This window comes from Lates calcarifer, linkage group LG15, assembly GCF_001640805.2.
Source record: "Lates calcarifer isolate ASB-BC8 linkage group LG15, TLL_Latcal_v3, whole genome shotgun sequence".
NCBI lineage: Eukaryota > Metazoa > Chordata > Actinopteri > Centropomidae > Lates > Lates calcarifer.
Genome location: NC_066847.1, coordinates 26,807,977 through 26,827,344, shown reverse-complemented (window position 1 = coordinate 26,827,344; position 19,368 = coordinate 26,807,977). Strand labels below are relative to the sequence as shown.

General features: G+C 39.3%; 1 protein-coding gene across 1 annotated transcript in view; it reads left to right on the top strand.

The window, feature by feature from the left end:
* The window catches only part of LOC108888686 (exostosin-1a), a 36,328-nt gene extending 17,679 nt beyond the window's left edge, over positions 1–18,649 (top strand). The window contains exons 2-11 of the mRNA XM_018684788.2: positions 5,850–5,943; positions 8,522–8,629; positions 9,145–9,264; positions 10,967–11,099; positions 11,720–11,838; positions 12,711–12,806; positions 14,005–14,094; positions 14,268–14,428; positions 14,553–14,724; positions 15,375–18,649. Of these exons, the coding sequence (XP_018540304.1) occupies positions 5,850–5,943; positions 8,522–8,629; positions 9,145–9,264; positions 10,967–11,099; positions 11,720–11,838; positions 12,711–12,806; positions 14,005–14,094; positions 14,268–14,428; positions 14,553–14,724; positions 15,375–15,560 (1,279 nt within the window). The 3' untranslated portion in view covers positions 15,561–18,649. The remainder of the gene's footprint in view (positions 1–5,849; positions 5,944–8,521; positions 8,630–9,144; positions 9,265–10,966; positions 11,100–11,719; positions 11,839–12,710; positions 12,807–14,004; positions 14,095–14,267; positions 14,429–14,552; positions 14,725–15,374) is intronic.
* Positions 18,650–19,368: the final 719 nt, after the last annotated feature.

Genomic DNA, 19,368 nt, shown 5'->3' with positions numbered 1-19,368 from the left:
TATTTGCAGGTCTGATGTCTCACACAAAGAGAATGTATTTGTTTTTATCCCTACTGTGCCTGCCACTGTGTGTTGTACATATCTGCCTCTTGGTGTGCAGTCCTTTTAGGGGAAACAAAGCAGCTGGGTCTGGCAGTGTCTCAAACTACTGAATTTGCTCTGATGTGTATTAAGATCAAAATGAGGCTTCTTAGCATGGGTGGCGCTGCCTGTCTGAGGCTTGGATACAGCATGCAGTTGTCAACTGCTGTTTTATTTTCTTCCATCCCTTTCTCATCCGATGACACTCACTTTTACTCGCTGCCTTTCAGGCTGAAATTCCTCTGGCTTGAACTTATAGTCCTGGCAACAGCCAACTGCCCATCAACTTGGTTCAACTGTGACAGAAAAGAGGAAGCAGAAAATGAGATATAAAGTCAGTACAGGATGAGAGTTGGGTGAGAGAGCGGGATAGTACCAGAGCTGCCTTCATTTTCCCTCTGAAGTTCACCGCAGGGAGTTCTCTCTTGTTATGGTTTCTCCCTTTGACCAAAATGAGTGTTGGCTACACAATGAAATGGAGGCAGTGCATTTCAAAGGGTAATTCCATTGCATTTTCACTTTATATCCATTATGGCATAGCTGAAGGTGCATTTACAAATTAGGCCATAGCTTAGCTTCTCTAGAGTGAAATTATTATTTCATTCAATTTTTTGGATCAACTATAAAACGTCTTTGAATATCCTTATCCTGATACAAGCATGTTACAATAGCATTAAGCTTTTTTTTGATTAATGTTAGTCTATAAATTGGCAACAAATTGAGAATAATGTCTATCATGGCCTCCCAAAGCTCACTATGAGGTCCCCAATTTTTGTTTCATTTGATGAACAGTACAAAATCCACTTCTATTCATTTTACAGTAAAATGATGTTGAACAGAAAAAAAGCAGAAATCTGAGAGAGTGGAGAAAGTTGAACTAAATCGTTTTAAGGCTTTAGACTGGAAAAAGATCAATTATCAAAGTGTTAGCGAATTAATTTTCTGATGATTACCTAATCAATTCATGAACTTATTGTTTCAGCTCTAGTTTGAGCCATGATTTTGTAAAGTTACAATTTTGATCTTGTCACTGTAACAGAATTAGTGTGCGTGTGTGTGTATGTGTATATATATATATATATGTGTGTGTGTGTGTGTGTGTGTGTGTGTGTGTGTGTGTGTGTATTTAATAATTTGTTTGGTATGTTAGGGGTCAGGACAAAATGTTCTTAGTTTTGCAAAATAAAGCAAAGGGCAGATGAAAGGATGAGGATTGGAAGTTATGGATATAGAAATCATGAAGCCATTGGTCTGTGGGCCAGCAGCAAATATACCATCACCTTTTATCTAACTGGGCCTTTATCATTTGCTACAAGATGCATTATGTCTTTAAGATTTATACAAATCAAATGATCTTGTTCTGTGACTTAGGGTGTAGTGGATGAACAAATAATTGCTTGAATAAAGGAAAAGGATCCATAGTCCATGGTCAAGACACTGTCCTAGGACAGAAGTCCATTTGGGGGAACCCACATGAGCACTTTGAGTTGTCATAGATCATTTGAAGCAATGCCTCCTTTGGTTGCAGTCCTTTCTGTGAGTTGTTATGTTAGAAATGTGTGTGGTCTCTTGCACAGATTATGGGAGACCAATACTTTGGCTGTTCTTCTGAGCCTCCTCAGGCACTTGACAGAATGAACCATGCATTTCTTTTTCACTCTATCCATTCTCGTTGCTAGGAGACTGGTTGTTTTTTCTTAACCCAGCTCACTTCCTGTTATTCTTTACTCTTTCTGTGAATCCAACTGCATTTATTTTCTGCAATATTAATGAATGATATTTGAATATATATCCCAGTATGAATAGGTTTATATAAAGATGGCATAACCATTGATCTTGCACAGCATCAAAATTAAAAGTGATCATTTTCCATTTTGCAGTCTGGTCCATGTTCTCTTTCCCCAATAAGAGACCTACTAAAATTGAGGCATGTTCCAGGAATAGACTGTTTCATTATTGATCTGAGTTATGGTGTTGAAGTGATGATGCAGCATTAGTACACTTACGATAATATTCACTCATCTCTTCTCCTGTAGACAGAGGGAACCGTTTGCATCGAAATGAGAGCTTGGTCACAGGACCATCCTCTGTGTTTTCATCTTGGTCATCTCTCAAAGCATAGAAGTTCATAAAACCATTATTTCACAATGCCAAAAAATAGAAGTAAAGATATAACTCTGCTTCTATGAGTCCCCTAGCCCTGTATTGGACTTCACTAACCAACTTCAGAATTCTCTAGTTTTTGCTGCATGTGCTGCATTCAGACCTCTTTTTTTGATACAACTGACAGTGCTCTGGCCATGTCCATTTATTCTTTGCATTCTTGACTTACAGACGGCACATAGAAAAAGCTTATTCTTAGAGTTTTTCTTGCTTTCCATGGAGATGTTCAGAATTAGTCTGTACATCATCATCAACACAAGATTCTTTTTTTAAATTGTGTCTCAGTGTCTTATTCTTACACAGTCACAATTGTGGTTATATGAGAGAACTGTCATTTCTAAAAGGTGGGAGTTTCTTGTCAAGAGCAACAGCGTGGTCAAGAAATGTCCCCAGTGTGGTCATTGTGATTCAACAGTTGGTCAAGGTTAAATCCTCGCTGGATGTGTCCCTGTGTCCCACATGCTTTTTCTCAGGCTGATGCTTTGTACACAGCTCTACAGAGGGATGCATTAATTTGCATTTTGGTTTGACTATTTTCATTAACCAACTTGATTATTTCACCCTTTGGATAACCAAGATGATACATATTACAACAGATTTTGAAAAACCCAGAGAACGTCTGTGCTATTAATTTCAAATTAGTGTAATACCAACATTGTCTAGCATTATATAGTGACATTATAGTTATGGTAATGTGCATATAATGCCCTATTTTTTAAATGTTAAATGTAGCTAAAATGTAATTCTAAGTTTTACTGCAGCATTTATTCTAGTGTTTTGCATTATATCATAATAGGCACATGACAAAAAGACTAACTAAAGCTTATTACTTCAACTATGTGATTTTTTCAGTGATGCCCAATCTGTTACTGTGACAGTGCTTTGCTCACCAGCAGCCATCTGCATGTTGGAACACTGAAAATATGGGACAAGGCAGGATTTACCTCGTATCATGTAGAGTTAATAGCTGACATTTGTGCGAGATACAGGGTATGACAAATAAAACAGAAAATGCACACCAAGACAGGAGCTGGTTTATGAAAAACTTGTTTTTTGAACACTCATCCTTAACGTCTCCACTGACATGCGGTAGCATACTGTGAGACCGCTCCTCCCCACAGGCAGCCATCTGGAAGAGTAGGGAAGAATGGAGGTATGCAGGGAGAGGAACATCTGGTCTTTTCTGAGTTTGCACTGACAGGAAATGTAATGGATGGGAGATTTACACCCAACCAAGCCCAGATATGGACCTATACTTTTGTGTTTATAAGCCTGCAAAATGGTCAGTTATTACATGCTTCTGGCTGCATTATTTGTTTGTCATGCTTAATGATAGTCTATTAAATATGTGATGAAGTCAGAGTAATGAATCAAGTCATGGTTTCATAATGCACAGATGAGAGCAGCCTGTTGTATTATTCTGTACTATGTTCTGCGTTGATAGATTTCTGTTTACATTACAGTGTATTACTATAGACTGCATCAAGCTTAACTGTAGCTTTTATGCTTTTTGTGGCTGTTAATCTTCTCGAAGGTCACTGTTGTGGCTGTTAATTGTAAGTGGTACATGTACACTAAAGCAGGATTATCCAGATAGGCATTATATAATCACCAAAGTGAATCCGACATTGCAGTTGATATTTTGCATTGCACTCATTTGTGACTCCAATATGATAGTATTGCAAGTGCTTTGTACACCAGTAGATACTTAATATGCTACAGAACCATAACCTCCTCCAGCAAAATGTTTGGCAGGCTTCTCAGAAGTCAGGACAAATCTTATGAACTCAAAAAAGTAATCCTCAAAATAATTAGGCAGGCAAGTGTAAACTAGACCAATCTACAAACTGTTAGGAATATTTTTTATTGTATACTTATTTACTTCCTCTTTCCTTACTACATGTTGAGTAATTTAATAAAGCAATTTCCCTGCAGGGACCAGTAACGTCCTTCTGATTTTGTAATTTAGATGGTTACAGTAAACAAGGAGTTCTGAAAGGCTAAAACTAAGGTAGGTAGTTGGTTGTACATACATTGCTGACACCTCCAACCCTGTAAATACCAGTGAATCTTGCAAAACCACGAGTGAAGTGGAAACTCTCAATCCTTGCATTAAATATTTTGCTTGTTAAGTCTCATAATTCCAACAGTCTTACACCACCATAACACTTTGATGTTAACATGTGGTGTTTTAAAGTGTCATAGATATTTCCCTCAGTCTAATGATGCATTCCTGCTACGATGTAGAAGCTTTTGAGAGCTTGATATCCAGCTGGCTTGGCATTCTGTGCCTTTTCTGAATGAAAGGAGGTATAGATGGCACCACTTGTTTGCTGATGAATTCAGAAATCATTTGCTTGACATTTGGCAAGCTTTCATTAGCAAAAACCAAAAACCTAGCAGATTTCAGTATGGAAATATGTGGTAGAGATGGCAGCTCTGCAGCTCATGCATGCTTTTCAGCAATCATTGAATGTATTAAATTTGTAAGAAGGCTCAGAAATGATGGGAATCAACGGCATCTACTGCGTACAATTTGTCGTAGTTGTTGATGCCCACAAGGTACACGAAGGAAAAGTGTCATATTTGGGGTGGGTGTGGGTGGGGAAAAATGCATCCCTGTTCTGGTGCACTGCTGTGACTTCATATACATGACATAAAAATGACATGTGTCTTGGCTGTGCAGTGACCTGCAGAATGAGGTGGATCTGGTGAGGCATCAGGTCTGCAGTGGTAGAGGAATTTACTGTAACACTGACACTCAGCAGTACACTTAGAGACAGGAGTGCAGTCTCAGGCATAATAAATCTGTATACACACACACACTAAAGGAGAGGGTAGGAAAATAGCCCCAGGCACACACATTATGCGTACACAAATTATCACTCACCTTTACATCCATATTGCATATTGCATTCTCATGCAAATGTGATCACAAATAGTTTTAAATACAAGCAGAAATTTGCATGAATGCTTGTTTACGAATAATATATCGAGAAATAAAATATACATGCTTCCAGTCTAATGCACGACCAGGCAACACACATGCACACTTTCTGACAAACTCTCTCCTGCATGCATATAATATTGACACTTAAGGAATTCCAAGCAGCTCCTTAATCCAAGGAAGTGCTGACTGAGGCTTAGATTGGATGGAGGGAGCAAGGAAGAAATGAGATGTTTAGATGTGCAGGTAAGAGGGCAAGGGATTTAACGAGTGGGAAAGGGAAAGAGAGAGGAGTCGAGATCAAAGTACGGGATTTTTTCCTGGAAATACTTGAGCTTTCCAGGTATTCCATTGTTTAAAAAGATGTGGCTTTTCTGTCCTGAAATCTCCTCCTGCGCTTAGACCATTTTAGGAAGCTTGTGCCTGATATTGGCTGCATTCCTAGAGTCAAGATTTTATGACATGTCGTTTAAGGGTAGACCTTGAAAAGGTAAAACCATGTAAACTGATGCACTGATGGAATGTCACTTTCATTCTGATGTGTGACTGCTCATATTCTCTGTGATTTTGTGTTAGTATCCTGCATCTGTGAGTACAGATTATGTTGTTGAATAATAATAGAATGAAATAACTCCTTATGTTCTCTCTCTTCCTGCAGGTATGACTACAGAGAGATGCTGTACAACTCCACATTTTGTCTGGTACCTCGAGGACGAAGGCTGGGTTCTTTTCGCTTCTTGGAGGCTTTGCAGGTCAGGGACACAAATACAGGTGTTGCTCGTTACTAGACAGAGCTGTTATTAAATCTCAATCAGTTATAGTAGGTGTACTATGGTATTTCAAAAGATAAATACAGTGTATCAGCCACATTATGGGTTTGAGTCCTCAAGAAGAAACCAAACAGTACAGCTATTAATCAGTGGTTTAGAATGGAAAAAGTGATGTACTGAGTTACTCCCACTAGCTCTCTCACCCACTCCCACCCCCACTTATTGTGCAGCTAGTGTTACTTCAGCTGCCTCTGACTCAGTGTCCTCACTGCTGTCCTTGCCATTTTTTCTTTCTTGTTGTTTTCTTATTTTCAATTCTGGTTCAGCTTTTTTCATTTCTATCAGTTTCTTCACAGACTTCCTCAAGTTCTCCTTTCTGTGCTCTTCTGGCCTCAACACTCCTTTGATTGCAGTTTCACTTGTGTTTCCAAACCTGATCATATTGATTAAATTGTAGCTTCATTTTTTTCTTTGTAAAAAAAAATGTACGCATTTGGCTACACATATCCCCTGTCCTTTAAGAAACATTATACTCACTCATCCTTCATTTTACCACAGTCTTCAAGTGTCCCTAATTCCCATTGATACTGAGCTCATCTTAATTATGGGCTCATTCACACAATCTGCCTACTCATTTTAGGTGTACAGAGAGGCCCAGACCATAGATATAGTTAAATATTTTACAGGGTTTTCTGCCTTCACACACTTTAGATAGCTGTATGTAAAATATGCATTTATTTTAGTGAGATAGGAGAATGATTTGGAGTTTGTTGTGCCAGTCTTGCATGCTATTGGGAAATCTAGTTTGTATATTTTAGATGTGTTTTTTTCCTCTTCCCCTGACTTGCAGTACATTGTGTGCAACAGTGTAACAGTGGAAAACAATTTCCTGACTGTCAGTATTTATGTCCTCAAATCAAAAGAAACCCAAAACATAGTGTTAGTTTCGTCTGTGATTTATGTTTGTGTCAAGTACAGTAAGCACCAGTACTGGGAATAACAGCAGAAAATTAGGAAGAGAGATATTTTTGAGCAAGAAGAATAAGAGTGATGACTTTTGAGTTTACAATAGAAGATGGGCAGTGACTCCATATTGATTGGAATGGGAAGATAATGACACCACAGGAGAGCAAGAAGTGAGCCAAGGAGAGGCAGTGGATTGATGACCAGGTCGACACAGGAGCCAAAAGCGATGCAGCAGCAGTAGAGGTAGTGGGCAGCGGTTGGCTGGAGCGTAGGGTTGGACCACAGCCTGGAGGTATTCGTGTCTCTATCCAAACTCAGTGTTGTGTGGGTTAAAGTTGAGGAGGGAAGGCAGAAACTGGGGAGAAGTTGAAAACTAAGCAGGCTAGCTAACACTGGCTCAGTGTAGTATTCCAACAGGCCAGGTAGGGTGCGGTAGTCCAGAGTGGAGATGTTCACACGATTTAACCAAGAGCTGGGTCATTAAGGATGGGTTGACTAATTTAGCAAATGCTTTAGAGTTCAAACCTGCAGGTGTCATGTGACAAGTGCAAGTCATGCTGAGATACTCTGCTACATGTGTTTGCAAAGTGTGGAATGCTCATAACAGTGAGTTTTATCAATGACCGTTTGTTCTATGTGTGTGTGTGTTATGTGATGAGATGGGTTAGGATTGAGCTCCAAGAGTCTCTAGATGATTGGTCTGTGAGAGCAGATAGATAGGGATAGGTTCAGCAGATTGCTGCCTTTGCTAATGACACCAAGGAGATTAGACGAGCACTGCAGCACTCTGATGCAGAAACGTCTGTGCCTGGACGTGCGTGTGCATGTGTAGAAACCAAGGCCAATCAGTCAATGGTACCTCGCTTAACAGATTATAGGGCCAGTGACTGCAGGCAGGAAGCTGCATGTACTATCCAGCTCTCTTAAATTAGAACACCAACATGCATTTACACACACACAAATGGGTGAATGGATTCACAAGGACATGCACACACACACACACAAATATGGACACGCACTTCAATACAATTTTATTAATCTCTCAGGCAGAGGGTTTTCATTTTCAAGTATGTTTTGAAGTGTATCTTCTTTTCCACTGAACATAATGATAATTTTTATGAAACCGTACTGCGTAGTTGCTTTGAGAGTAGTCATCAAAGTACTGCAGTACTTGTGTAGTTAATGAACATGTGTTGGAAGATGTGTTGCCCCTGTTGGTTAAATTGCCTGATTTGATTGCTTGGGAAATGGACCTTGTGCAGTGAGGGCATGGGTTTGTAATGCATGAGCCATTTTTCTCCTGTGCTCAATTTATTTAGTTCTATTGCCTGTAGAAATAGAAATTATACTACAAGGGCAATATCTGGTTGTCCCCTTTGAATATACTGTAAATATTTTAAGATTAATATCACAGGGGATGTGGCATTTACAAACACATGGTTCTTATTCAGCTTCTCCACACCACTCACTTAATACATTTATCAGTTTATACATTAATTACTGTGGCAGTGTCCACAGAGCAACTTTTCCTAGGCAGTTCATCTCATTAACCAACAGTGTATCCTCTGTGTGGTGTTGTGTGTTACTCTTACAGGCGGCTTGTGTGCCTGTGATGCTAAGCAATGGCTGGGAGCTTCCCTTCTCTGAGATCATTGACTGGAATACGGCAGCTGTGATTGGGGATGAAAGGCTGCTATTACAGGTAGGCACAGCATCCACTACTGCAGAAACTGTACTGTACTGTAGATTTACTCTAGAGTTTTGTCAACACTGCTACAAGGGAACACAATTTTTTTTTATCTGCACACCACTGTCCCATTGCCAGTTCCTCTTTTCTTAGTATGACAGCTTTTTTTTTTAAACCACAGAATGCTTTCATCAGGTATTATATTAAAGGTTTGGTAACACAGTAGCAGTGTGTAGGTGTTCTTCACTTCTTATTCTGGTCCACATTTTTGTCACCTAGCTTGTTCAAAGTGTGTGAGACTTTTTGTTGATTGCAGTTCCCTGTACTTTAAATTACATTGCTACATGCCATTGTATTGAAGGACATGTTTTATGTGTGCTTTCCCTACATAGATAAGTCCTGATTTGTGAATTTAGACCACTGTTTTTAAAGCTGCTGTCTACTTCGATTGTGGACTAAGTGACCATCTCCAGTTCAACCAGTTTCTGATTTTGTTCTAGTATGTTAACATGTGTTCACCTCTGTCCCAGATCCCCTCAACAGTGCGCTCCATCCACCAGGATAAGATCCTGTCCCTGAGACAGCAGACCCAGTTCCTATGGGAGGCTTACTTCAACTCTGTGGAGAAGATAGTACTCACCACACTGGAGGTACACACACGGTTCTTATATACAGTGCAATAGCACACACACATCCTGTACATCCTTTTTCATTCAAAACCAGTAAATCATTGGGGCTCAAAATCAGATGTCAGTGTTCACAATTTTCCTGCTTATCTTATATGAAAACAACCATAGAAAGGTACACACAAAGGCAAAACAACCCTAAAAATGCATGTTATAATTTCCATTCATTCATCGTTTTATTTCATGTCATTTTTGATGTCACTCAGTTCTGTTCATCCCAGATATTGACTTTGTACTGACATCTTACAAGTGCAGCCTGTGTAGTTGCAGACATAATACCCACAGTGAAAGTGTTCCAGACTAGATAGAAAACCAAGAGGGATGATATGTATTGTTAAACACTGCTGTCATGTTTCTGAGGCTGTTTCTTGCTGTGGCTTGGCTATCAATCATGTCAGTAGTTTGTTCCTGTCAGAGTCCATTTATCTGTATTCTTCCCACTGAGTACCAGGCTATCATACTGCTAGAATTACAAACAAGGAGAAGATGAGAGCGGGGAGGAATGAAAAAGGATGAGGGAGAAAGACAGAGAGACTGACAGGGGTGTATTAGAGTAGCCGTGAGTAGGGCAGAATTTTTTGCTGAATTCTAAGTCATGCTCACAACATGAATTAGCATTTGTGCAACCAAATTCACCAGCCTCACTATTTCATCTTAATTAGTTTGACACTAGTGGATTTCTAATGACATGTAGAGAAAATTAAAGTATCAGCATTTTGCTTGTAGCAATTGATGTTTTCGTTTTTTTTGGTTGACAGATGTAACACAACAGACAGGAAAATTACTGCTGATTTTCAGTTGTGTTACATGTACTGTAAGGCCTATCGCTGACAGCAGTTTACAGTTAGTTAGTTGCTGTCCTCAGATAGTGTTACACAGGCCTTGTCCCAAGAGGTAGGAAGTCAGGGCACTAGAAGGCAGAGCTGGGATTGCTCTGTCAGTAGGGTAAAGTTACAGCCCCAAGAAGCTGATGTTCGATCTGTTTACACTCTTAGTATCTTAATCCTGTTTGTTCCAAGACATACCATAGTACAAGACTGACAAGAGGTCAGTGTTTTTGGCTTCAAATGTACTCTATTAGTGAGCTACCATTAGCAAGGGATTCTAGATATTCTATTGTAAACAAGGTGAAGTTGCAGCTCAAGCATCTGTTTATTACCACAATATCCTACACAAAGCAAAGAGGGTTTACTTTACCCTGAAGCTACCAATAGCTCCTGAGAATGCTTAATATTTTATTAAGGTTTCATCTCACTGTGTAACGGTCTTAGAGCTTTGCTGGAGTGGGAAACAGCTGATGCTGTTGGCCTGTAAAGCCTGCCGACACAGTGTATGTGATATTGGGCTGAACAAACTTGACTTGTAAATTTGGTTTAGAATAATGGAACAGGCAGTGTCAACACGTTTTATTTAACCAAGCTAAATGATTAGATGTTACTGTTTAATTATATTTTGACCACTTTTTGATGGCCCATTATAAAAACTAAACTGCTAATGAGTATAGTGGGTTCCCCAATTCTCAACCAGATTTGAGTTTATGACACCATGCATGCCTCCCAGGCAAGAGTATTTAAATTTTAGTCATTAATTGTCAATATAGGTGACATTTGTTTTTCCTTTGCATCTGGATCACATTTGGATCTCCTTTGCTTCCCTATTTGTGCAGATCATCCAGGACCGGGTTCTGCAGCACACCTCAAGAAGCAACCTCATGTGGAACAGTCTCCCTGGAGGACTTTTCACCCTGCCTCAGTACTCTACATACCTGGGGGACTTCCCCTTCTATTACGCTAAGCTGGGTCAGTTAATTATTCATGCACATGGTATACAGTATGCAAAGAACCACCTTAATGGCAGACCTTCAGGTTTGATAGACTCATTTTCATTAAGAGACAACACAGGAACAGCTGGTGTGTCGCAGCTGTTGAATACTTGTAAACCAACATGTGAATCAGTGACATCGCCACAAGTTATGCAATATATCTTTATTAATTCATGATTTGTCTCAGAGAAGCTCGCCAATTAGACCTGCCATGTTGCCATGTTGTATCTGTGCTTGCTTAATTGGATAGATATGGAGCTTGTTGTTGACTCTGGGATTTGGCTAACTGGCACCTTTTCCTTTACAGGCCTAATTAAACCTGTTCAGCTTCACTGTATGTCAAATAAACACAGCTTGAAGTAAACAAGTACCAAGATGCTCAAAGCTGTCAAAGAAATGCTACTTGATGAAAATGTTTACTTCTAATTCTTACTTATATAACTGCAGTTGACTTGGTATGATCATTATTATTTTAAGAGCCATGTACAAGTGGTATATAAGACTGTGTGAATAAACTTGATTTAAATTCTTTAAATCTTACTTGACAGATTTGAATTTCTTTTTTTCTTACCTTTGACTTGTCTCAACATTTTCCAGGTATCAAGCCATACTCCAAGTTTACAGCGATCATTCATGTGGTGACGCCACTTGTCTCCCAGTCTCAGCCAGTCATGAAGCTACTTGTGGCTGTGGCCAAATCCCAGTACTGTGCCCAGGTAATTAAAAATCCACCACACAACACTATATTACTCACCTCACGCAGTTCAGACTGACCTGATCAACAGCAGTGATGTGAGTGTATGTTCCACAGAACTGCATTATTATGTAGATCATTTATCCAGTCAGTAAAATGTTTCAACACATATGTTTGAAGATGTTGATGTTTGATAGATAAAATGTCTGTTTGTCTCTGTGTCTTGTTAAATACAATCCTGTACTAATGCACACTGTAGGGGATATAGGAAACCATTACCTGCAGAATCATTTAATGTGCTAGTGTTAAACATCAACATTGTACATGATAACTGTAGTTTCTGAGTTAATTCATACATCTAAAGCTCTTAAAGATATTAATGGTAGGTGTATGGTAGTTAGTCTTTTAACCCTTAGGTCTCCATGGTATATTGTGGAGCATTTTTTTCTGTCTTCAGTATTCCATCTTTTTCCTCTAGGTTTTTATTTTATCCTGTTATGCAAATTCACAAACATTTGCATTGTGGTTTCCTGGATTTAGAACTGTACAGCTGTCATGAAGATGTCAGCACGTTTTGACGTAGCATTTACAGTAATATAACATGTCTGTCATGTAACTGTAGGCGGTGTGGCAGTTACGAAAATAGATCTGCAGTATCATGAGGAAGCTGTTGTCTTCCTCATAAATAAAGAATAAACAAAAATGGGCTCTGAATTGAAACAGGTCCTTATTGTGGGTTTTTGATCTGCACATATGTTGCTGAGCCAGGCACGATTGTTAAACATTAAATTTATATCTGAGTTTGTTAGGTGCACATACAGGCAGTATGCAGATGAGTTGACTGTTTTGTATTCAGCATGATGACTAAGCTTTACCTGTTTTCCTTTTGTGCAGGTGATAGTTCTGTGGAATTGTGACAAGCCTCTTCCTGCCAAGCACCGCTGGCCTGCCACCTCAGTCCCTGTCATTGTCATAGAAGGGGAAAGCAAGGTAAACACCTTAGCTGGATGCTTCTTTCAGCAGACAGTGTTACTGCAGCCATTTCACATTTAGTGCTGGAAGCCTGTGGTTGAAATCAGTTTGAGACATAAAATGTAAAACAGCAGGCAACCCACTGTTTTTAAGTGTATCCAGCTGCCTCTGGCCTGTCTCTAAGTGGCTTGAACAACCAGTGTATTTCTTTTCTTTCCAAATTGGCAGTAACTGATACTGAGTTTTGGACTCTTCAAATAACAGGATCAGTGCAAAAGCCACAGGCATCAAATTCTGCCATGTCCCAGCTTCAGGTCTTTTTTTAACTTAAAGGAGTTCAGACATTACAGCTTTTTCATTTACTATTCATGGCATTTGATTTTTTTTTTGGATTGATATGGAAAATATTTATTTGACAAATTTCATTGTTTATTCATTTAAACCCTCAATCTTTCTGTCTTAATATGGGTGACTTTGCATGATAATGGATGAGAATATGTGTCTCACATTATCCAAAATGTGTCCTTAAACTAAACCTACAGTATATTTACTGACTGTTGAATGTAGTAACATGGATGTGACTGACATGTCGCATATAGGGACTTGGCAGGGATTGCAATGCTGACTTGGTTACATCAAAGTTTACATCCTTTTTTATCAAGTGTTAATGTCACAGTTGTTAGTGTTTGTTATTTAGCCCGGTTGAATGCCAATGTGTCTACCAAGGTTGCTGCTGTCAGGGACGGAAACCCACGCACTATATTTCAGTTGAAACTGGCATTTATATTAGTGTGCACATATTTCTAAAATTGGAAACCACCTTCCATGCACTTGTTATACAGAGTTATTTGCATAGATACATGCCAAAAAGCAGAGGCTGCAGGGCTCATCAGGGAGGAAAACACACTCTACTGCTTGTAGATTTCTATCTGTTTTAGCTCCTCAGTGAAATGCTGCGTTTTTGCTGTCATTGGTGTAATGTCAGCTTGTATATTTGGCTGACTCTGCTCTTAACGCAGCAAGATGAATCAACTCCGTAGCATAAATAGACGTGAAGAAACTGGTAGCTTGTCAAGCAGATATACCTTGCTTGTGCTCATATGGGCCTTGTTTATACACTGATTGCTGTTGATGGGCTGCATGATAAAAGCGCTTACTCCTTTTTAGTATCCAGTCACATTTTGCTAATGTGTCTATGTTTTGCAAATCAATCCAGGTGATAAGCAGTCGTTTTCTGCCCTACGATACCATCCCCACTGATGCTGTGTTCAGTCTGGATGAGGACACCGTGCTCTCCACCACAGAGGTTAGACTGCCAGAAAACTACAGCAGACATTTTGAACAATTTATATCTAGAGCACATGCACAAGCTCTTTTTAATAGCTGTTTGACACAGTTTCCTGGAATTATCTGTTACTTGGCCTCAAGTCTTCTCTCCCATTCTCTTTCTCTCTTTGTTTCTCTCTGATCCTGGTCCAGGTGGACTTTGCCTTCACAGTGTGGCAGAGTTTCCCAGACCGCATCGTTGGTTACCCAGCCCGCAGCCACTTCTGGGACAGCAACAAGGAGCGTTGGGGCTACACTTCCAAGTGGACCAACGATTACTCAATGGTGCTGACTGGGGCTGCCATCTATCACAAGTACTAAGACTCTTCTCTCCTATACTCCTTTCTTCTTCTGTGGTATATTTTGTTCCTCTCCATTGTTATTCTTTTTTTTCCATTTAGTTCAATACTAACACAATTCCCTCTCTTTCTCCCTCAGATTCTACCACTACTTGTACACCACTTACCTTCCAGTCAGTCTGAAGACTATGGTTGACCAGATGTCAAACTGCGAGGATATTCTGATGAATTTTCTGGTGTCATCAGTCTCTAAACTACCACCCATCAAGGTCACCCAGAAGAAACAATATAAGGAGACCATGATGGGACAGGTGAGGCAGAATAATTATGCTGTAAAACTGATTCATTTTATTTCATGCCAGGCATTTATTCAGATTTGTGTATGATTAGGATCTGTGACATTGTTATTCCCTAAAGAAGCAATCACTTGTTACTCATTTTAGAAGTAATATTCTGGTAGCGTCTTTTTTAACATGCTAACACCTTCCTTTGAACTGTAAAAATACACACAATTTAATTATTTATTTTTTCACAACAATGCTTAGTATTTAACAGAGACCTGCATTTTTCCTCACTATTGGCCTTTAGACACATCATACCACTTAAGCCCTAACAGTGTTAGCTGCTGGGGGAAAAACAGACCATCAGTCATTCAGAACTTTGAATTGAATTTTTGTTTATTGCAATATGGCCTTTCAATAAAAAAATCTCATGAATAATTACAATAGGCTCTGAAAGGTCAGAATAATTGGTGATGCATTATTCATTTTGTTGGTATCTCTTTCCCTCTTCCAATATACCTCTCTGTACCCGTGACTCTCTCTCCCCCTCTGCTTTCACTCATTTTCCTTCCTCTCCTGTCATCTTAAATCCCCATCCTTCTTTACCAACTCTTCTCTCCTCTCTCTCACTCTTCATCCCTCTTTCTCTCTCTCTCTACCACCCTACCTCCCACCCTCAGAGCTCCCGGGCATCTCGTTGGGCTGATCCGGACCATTTTGCCCAGCGTCAGACCTGCATGAACAAGTTTGCCAGCTGGTTTGGCACCATGCCCCTGATCCATTCTCAGATGAGGCTGGACCCAGTCCTGTTCAAAGACCAGGTGTCCATACTGCGGAAGAAGTACAGGGATATCGAGAGACTATAACCCTCCAGAGCCCCCCCGCTCTCTGGACACAATAAAGAAAGAGCGAGGGGGCGGACACATAGAGAAACGCAGAGCCTCTCCATGATTGCATGGATGGATCAATGGAGAAGCAAATGGAATTGGGTACAGGGGGAGGGGAGGAAAAGAAACTAAACAGATGTGGAGAACAGCACATCCATCGGTCTCCTCTGTTATGTCCTTTGTACTTCCTCCATTTCTCCTTTCTACCCTTTCTCTTATGTGTATTGGGGGATAGCTGAGCATACAGGTCCCACTACCAACAACTGAAGGACACCTGCGGACTTCAAAGTGCTCGACTTTGAACTAAAGTGGTGATATTCATGGAGTTGGAAATCACAGCTTGCTGCTTCAGTGTCCCAACAGTGGCAAACCACCCCCAACTCCATCCCTCTGAGAGAGACTGTCTGTTCTGCTCTGTACACTATGCACAGGTTCCTGAAAGTTTTTGCTGACAGAATATTATTGATAATTATGACTATGAAGAGGATAACACTATTTTAGATTGTGTTTAGCTATTTTTTTTATACAGTGAATGAATGGCCAGCACTACTCCCTCTGTATTGTCTTAATTAAAACCAATCACAGGGTGGGTGAAAAGAGGAATGACAACCCCTCAACCATCATTGATCCAATGTTCACAGTGCCTCAAGTTTTAAGGGTGTTGGGATGTGGGAGTCTGAGACAAAGGCAGAATAAGCATCTGGATCTAGCTGCTTTCTGTTTTGTTTTGTTTCATGGTTTGTGATTTTCTTTATAATTGATGAAATTATGGATCTTGTAGTAAATTCTTCAGGTCAGCATTCACATTTTTTCTTTGCTGAAATATAATGAAAATGTATTTTTATTCAATTGATCAAACTAAATTGTCATTATGTGCCATTCTGAACTTCTTGTTCCTGGTAAAACTACAACAGTCTTACACAACTAGTTCGATTTTACAAAATCTACTATGTAGAAATAGATATCCACAAATGCAGAAAAATTTAAGTGGCATTCTCTAGTTTTATTTTAGCCAGAAATCTTCACGTCTCTTTTTTTTCATCTGTAAAAGCTCATTTGCCAAGTTAGAATCTGTACTTGAATACCTGCTGGCCTGAAGAACAATATAGGATCATACAAGTTGCCTTGGTTAAGGGAGACTGATCTTGTCATTTGAGCCAGCCAATGGTCTGTACAAAACACAAACCACTGTGAAAGCCAGGGAGTGGATCTTTTTGGGCTTGTTTAGCAAGGGATATTTATATACAGTTGTTATCTCATAGACCCAATTTCATTTTGTCCGGTGACAAGTTTGGCAGTAGCCCAGGCTGACAAGTACTTGTCTCAGAGCATCAAACAGTGTTTGTTGCTGTCAGAGTAAGAGCTGGCATCATACTTAGTAGACTACTGTATTTTTTCCCACTTGTTAAAAACAAACATGACCAGATTCTCACCAAGCATCCTGATCCTGTCAAAAGGCATAGGGAAGAAATTTGCCCCCTTGGGGAGATATGCTCTCTTAAGTAATTATTCTTATTTGTTGTATTTCTTTAACATGAATACATGTAATTAGAAGCCTTTCAATTTCCAGTATATTTGCAGAATGCCCATTTGTATCTCCGATGATCACAGATTTTAACAGCCATTCATTTCTGAGAGATTCAGATTGGCAGTGTGCTATTGTGCTTGGGCCACATTGAAGAAGCAAAATGCAAAGCAGGATGTTTAGAAATATGTTCCATATTCAATATGTCTCATAAATTACATCTTTATCATTTTCTTTAATCAAAATCTGTTCATTGACTGCCAAGTGTCAGGAGGAACATGAAATTGGGTTTTTGCAGATGGAGCAATCTTTATCTGGAAATGTTAATGTAATTTGATGAACCTCAAATATGTACGTGTGTTTTTAAATCACTGTGCATCAATGAGTTAAAGTTAATCTGTCCTTGAAGTGTCCCTGTAAAGCCAGCATTTCTGTAAGAAATCTAGAAATCTAACCACACCTGCCCTGAGTACTCCTTCAGTAGCTTCAGCTTCATTTTTGTGCAAGATAAAAACAATCATTCTGGTGAGCTTCACAGTCCTTCAAAGACCCCAGTATGTGCCAATAGATCATTTGTGGTTTTGTTTTGTTTTTTGTTTTTTTTGTTGTTGTTTTTTTTTTTTCATCTGATATGAGGAATGCCATGCATTCACATATTTATTTGGTTCATTAAAGTATTTTCTGTTTATCTAAGAAAGTAAGAAAGTGTGTGAGGAAGAGAGGGGAGAAGGAAGGGAACAGTATATGTGTGAGAGACTGAGAAATCAGCAGAGAAGGGCACTGCATGGTGTTTTTCACTTCTGAGAATGTGCTATCCGATTGACAGCAAATAAACAATCCTAGTATTACTAAACACAGTGCTATCAAGAAAACGGAATATGGTCGTAAACGGAAATGAACTCGGTGCAATATCTAAGATGACATTTTCTTTATCTTTTTCTTTTTTCTTCCCTTGTGTTGTTGTTTCAGAGGGCAGGGAGTTACATATTGATGTGCCTTCCGAAAAAAGACACAATTCTTTCCCATCTGCCTTGTGCATCAAACAGGTCCCTGTTTTCATTTCATCATTGTTTTTTTTTTTTTTTTTTTTTTTGGTCAATATCCAGTAACATGTAATGGCTCCTTAAATGATGTTGTGTAACACTGGAATACCACTAAGACGTATCACCACCTCTGATACTGACATTCCTGCCTTCTCTGTTATTGGAACATTTTTTCAAGGTCTTGTTAGACTCTTACTGACACATGCACTGCCTTGTATTGTTATACTTACATGGGCCCCAGCAGCCCCCTCTTCCTGGGTGTCACAAGTATAATAATACATGTAATGCACATATTATTCTCACACACACATGCACAGTATTTATCAGACTGGATTGTGTCTCAAATAAATATCTGCCTGCTTCCTTCATCCTCTTCTGTAACTTCAGACCTAATTTTATAGATATTGAAAATGGAAAGATAGGAAAAAAAATCACAGTTTTGTAAAAGAATTTTATAAAAACAAAACAAAAAAATCAACAAATAAAATGTTTGATATAAATTGACTGTGTCTGTGTGCTTTTTGTCTTATTTTTTATTAACTTTCAAAATGTTTTGGCACTAAATACCATCTGGTCTTCTAAATAAAAATTGAACTTCTTAGATATTGACGTTACATACTCATGATCCTATGCTGTGAAAGACATTCTCACATGGAAACATATACAGTACAGTTCCTTTTTCCCAGTTTCACCTTGCCATCCCTCCTCCTCTCTGACCTGCTAATAGCCCATTTTCAGGCTTCCCAAGCATATTTTGCATGTTAGTTTTCTGCAGTTCGCCCACATAGGGAGAGCCAAGGTAAATAATATCTCCAGCTTCCTCCTTTTGCGTGTGTGAACCTCATCCTATGCCAAGAAACTGCTGTGTTTACATAAATCTGTGTCAGGATGATTGGTTTAGACACGCTGCATAAATAACAGTATCTATCCAGGATGATCCCATGGTGCATGAGAGCTGCCAATTCAGCTGGAGCAACATCTACAGGAGAGATTGCTACCCCCAAAACACACACAGAGACACCACACTGGGCAACACTCTTAAAGCAGAAAGATGTGCTGTGTGTAAAAGCTGGACCAGTGCCTATACACAGGATAAATTAACTAGTGTCACACCAAAAGGAAACCCATTTGGACAGTTAACGCCAAGACCACATCCACTCTGTATGGTATGTGAACCAAAACAGGAAATCCAGATGTGTAGTTAATGGAAATTAGTGAT